The 1,606-nt window shown below is 34.4% G+C and overlaps 1 protein-coding gene across 1 annotated transcript; it reads left to right on the top strand.

Moving 5' to 3' along the window:
- Nucleotides 1-854, top strand: LOC107857212 (non-specific lipid-transfer protein 1). Its single transcript, XM_016702147.2, has 2 exons — nucleotides 1-475; nucleotides 635-854. Exons 1-2 carry the CDS (start codon nucleotides 114-116, stop codon nucleotides 642-644), a joined length of 372 nt encoding a protein of 123 aa, XP_016557633.1. The 5' UTR covers nucleotides 1-113; the 3' UTR covers nucleotides 645-854.
- Nucleotides 855-1,606: the final 752 nt, after the last annotated feature.

The following is a 1,606-nucleotide window of genomic DNA, read 5'->3' as shown; positions in this document are numbered from 1 at the left end:
ATCGTTTGCCATCTCCAAATTAGTATAAATACACTAGACTCAATTTACAATTATATTATTCCATAAGAAAAAATTACCATATATACAAATTAAGTAAATTGAATTAAGCTGCCATGAAAGGTGTTGCAGTAGTACTAGTTCTAGTTGTGCTAGCCGTGGCTCAGCTAGCTATGGCTGCACGGCTAGAACAACAGGGCGGACTCGCTTGTGGTCATGTAGATGACGTTTTGGGTCCCTGTTACTCGTTACTTGAAGGTCTTCGACGTGGCAGGCTTGATTCAGCATGCTGCACTGGGTTCAGAACCATGATTATTATAGCTCAGTCCACTGAGGATAGGAGGTCTGCTTGCAACTGTGCTAAGGCTGCAGTGAACCGACGAAACTCCTCGATTAATGAAGATCAATCCAGGGCTCTTGCTAGCAAGTGTGGTGTTTCCTTTCCCTTCTATATCTCCAGGACCATCAACTGTGACACGTAAGAGTTTAACTTACATATATTGATGATATGAAATAGTTTTCATAGTATTAAAGTTAGCTAATTAAAAGATAACTACATGTTTTATACTTGTATATATTTCAGAAGACTAAAAAATTAATAATCACTAATTTTGCTCCTCTTTATCTTTTTGTGCAGAGTAAGTTAAAATAGGCTGCATGGTTCCGGGAATAATGCCAGTGGAGATTCGAATGCTGTCATAAGTTTACTTTGTTATGTATTAAATAAAATAAGGCTTGTTATAAACCCTTGAACGTTGTATATATACTCAATAACTATGTGAGTATTAACTTTACTGTTTTATATATTTTGTGCTTGTATAATTTTACAATAACTACGTGTTAATGTATTAATCCAATACGTTGTTGATAAGATTAAGCTAACATACAGTTACATAAAATATGAACTCCGATTCTTAATGTTACGATCCATATTGTCTGCTTTGAATCTAGGCCCACAAATTTTGAAGGAAAATTAACTTGGTGATTTGCACATAATTATAAGACATATCTTCTTCTAGGATTCATATGTATTACTATCACCAATTACCAAACAATTTTTTATAAGATCACTTGTGGAGTCTTATATATTGTTCACAACATGACAATATATATTGAAACCTATAGCTCCACTTGTCTTCAATCAAGAGCTTCATCACCGCTTATCCATTAACTCCCCACTTCATTTAAATAAATATAATATTTATTTTTATATCAATTGCTACTATTTAATAATGTTGTCCTGGTATATATAATCTTATTAATTTACGTAAGACATGTAATAGTATGACATACAATAAAGAAAAAGGAAGAGGAAAACGTTGAGGAGGGAGAGAGAGAGTATGAAAGACAATTGGTTGTATTTCTTATGGTAAATGGAGGTGCTATATTTATAGATATAGTGGTTAATAGGCTTAGAAGGTTGACAAGTGGGCAACCACTTGTCCAAATATTTGCCTGCTGCATTTTGGCAAGTATCTTTAATCAGCCATTCTTCTCAAGAGTTGGCCATTTGTTCACTTTACCATTGCCATTCACGGCTTAAAGATTGCCTTGAGGAACAACCACTACATGTCAATATGGCTGCGAAGAGCTCATACATTTTCTCTAC

The sequence above is a fragment of the Capsicum annuum genome, chromosome 8 (assembly GCF_002878395.1).
Source record: "Capsicum annuum cultivar UCD-10X-F1 chromosome 8, UCD10Xv1.1, whole genome shotgun sequence".
In the NCBI taxonomy this organism is placed as follows: domain Eukaryota; kingdom Viridiplantae; phylum Streptophyta; class Magnoliopsida; order Solanales; family Solanaceae; genus Capsicum; species Capsicum annuum.
Note: the sequence above shows the minus strand (reverse complement) of the source record. Positions and strands in the feature narration are given on the sequence as shown.